Genomic DNA, 1,886 nt, shown 5'->3' with positions numbered 1-1,886 from the left:
TTTCCAAACTCCAATCTTTATCTTTTAAAGTTACTACACGCACCACTCAAAATATATTCTTCCGAGAAAGATGCTTCATATTGCACTCATCTTATGCCAACACACAATCAGAAACAAAAACCACGCAGCAAGCCTATTTACAAGTAAGAGGTGGCCATGCTCCGCACATCAGTCGGCATGAAGGCCAGCACCATCAACAGGATGAGCAAGCAGACCGGCAAGAGCAGCAGTAGCGATGGCGGTGGGGGCAACGGAGGCAGCACCAATGGCAGTATGAGCAATGAAACGGTGAGGCAGGCGAGCACGAAGAACGCTTCGACGCCGAAGTAGTTCGGTATGACAACCTTCTTGTCAGCAGCATTTGCCCTCTGCTGCTGCATTTGCCTCTTTGCAGTATTTGGTCTGGCTAACACAGGGCTGCTCCTCTGCCTACTACCGCCTCTGTCCATTGCACCGAACTGGCTATCCATCTATTCTTTGGTGAGTGCAGATCAGCGGCTATCCAGGAACTGAGATGAATAAGAACTTGTGGAATCTGAAGGTTTTTAACAGATCTGAAGTCTTTGTGAGTCCGTGACTGAACTGCAGATCATCTGCTGTGGAAGAACTGCACCGCAAGTGGCAATACCTGTGGAGCGAAGAAAAATGTTACTAGAAAACAAGAAAATCATGCTCACCTATTAACCAAACATTCAGGTATGTTTTTCTATGCCGTCAAAATTTTCAAGAAATACTAGGTAAAAGGCCATACTTCTCCACGCAAAATTGTACAAACAACCTAGCTACATGAACCAAAGAACCGATGAACCAACCAAAACATAAATATGGCAAGAGTGTGGACAATCAAGCATAAGAAAAAAGGCAGTACCTTCGATCCTGAAACTTGCATTTTGGTGATGCCCGTACCACGCATCCACCTGAAGGAAGGCCTGCCCTAAGAATCCCCTCTCCTCCAAATCAACACCCCCGACCAAGAAAGACACCAAGATCACTCCGAACACGATGCTCTCGGATTGGATTCTGCCCACCAGCAGCTAGCACGGAACGGGATTAGTTTACGGTGGCGCAGGAGAAAGGAAGATGCCAGCAAAGGCGGATCCCCCTGACGGCGAAGCAGATATCGTCCGCGGGGGCGGTGACTCGTGTATCCCCTGTGGCGACGCTGCTGCTGTGGCCGGATGGAGATGGAGATGGGGATGGGGACGGGGGAGGAGAGGCCAAGCATGATGACGGAGGAAGCGAGAGAGGGGCAGACAATTTTATGAGTGGGGTTTGAAATCTAGGGGGGAGCTTGGAGGGGAGGCGAAGGGGGGCGGATACATTGCATCAAGGACCAACTTGAGGGGGGCAGGCAAGCTATGCATGCATGATGGAACAGGGGGTGGGGGTGGGGGTGGGGTGGGCCATAAGCCTCCTTCCTCTCCTTTTGGCAGTGGATGTTGCTGTAGTCTTGGTGCCTTGGCTGGGTTTACTACTTCCCCTAATTGCACTTAGCATATGCTTTGTTAGTACTAGAGTATGAGACCTTTTACTCTTATTAGTGTGAATCTAGAAGATTCTTATTAGTTGTTGTAGGGGTAGGCCTGCTGATGTGGCGCCTACATGGGTCTTGCTGTCGGTGTAAAGGTTAGCAGGTTAGCGGTGAAGCGTCACAAACCTTATGTCGACTCGATATTTTCGTCGCCGCGACATATGATGGCGGAAGATGATCAAGAACCATTACATTAATCCTACAACTAGGCCTCTAATTTAGTTCAGGAATAAAGAATATGCAGATAAATTATGTAATATTTACTGCGTTAGGATTGGCATTGTTAATTTGTTACTGTTAAGAGTTGCATTTGATGAAGAGAATGCATTTTGACGATTTTGGTAGAAAACATTGA

At 47.9% G+C, this 1,886-nt stretch overlaps 1 protein-coding gene across 1 annotated transcript; it reads right to left on the bottom strand.

Annotated features, from left to right (window-relative positions):
- On the bottom strand, positions 1 to 1,281 carry LOC123451167 (protein AUXIN-REGULATED GENE INVOLVED IN ORGAN SIZE-like). The gene is made up of 2 exons (XM_045128179.1): positions 869 to 1,281; positions 1 to 628 (listed from the first exon to the last, which is right to left on the bottom strand). The coding sequence occupies exon 2, from the start codon at positions 468 to 470 to the stop codon at positions 138 to 140; it is 333 nt and encodes a 110-aa protein (XP_044984114.1). The 5' UTR covers positions 471 to 628; positions 869 to 1,281; the 3' UTR covers positions 1 to 137.
- Between the last annotated feature and the right edge of the window lie 605 nt (positions 1,282 to 1,886).

This window comes from Hordeum vulgare, chromosome 4H (genome assembly GCF_904849725.1).
Source record: "Hordeum vulgare subsp. vulgare chromosome 4H, MorexV3_pseudomolecules_assembly, whole genome shotgun sequence".
In the NCBI taxonomy this organism is placed as follows: Eukaryota; Viridiplantae; Streptophyta; class Magnoliopsida; order Poales; family Poaceae; genus Hordeum; species Hordeum vulgare.
Note: the sequence above shows the minus strand (reverse complement) of the source record. Positions and strands in the feature narration are given on the sequence as shown.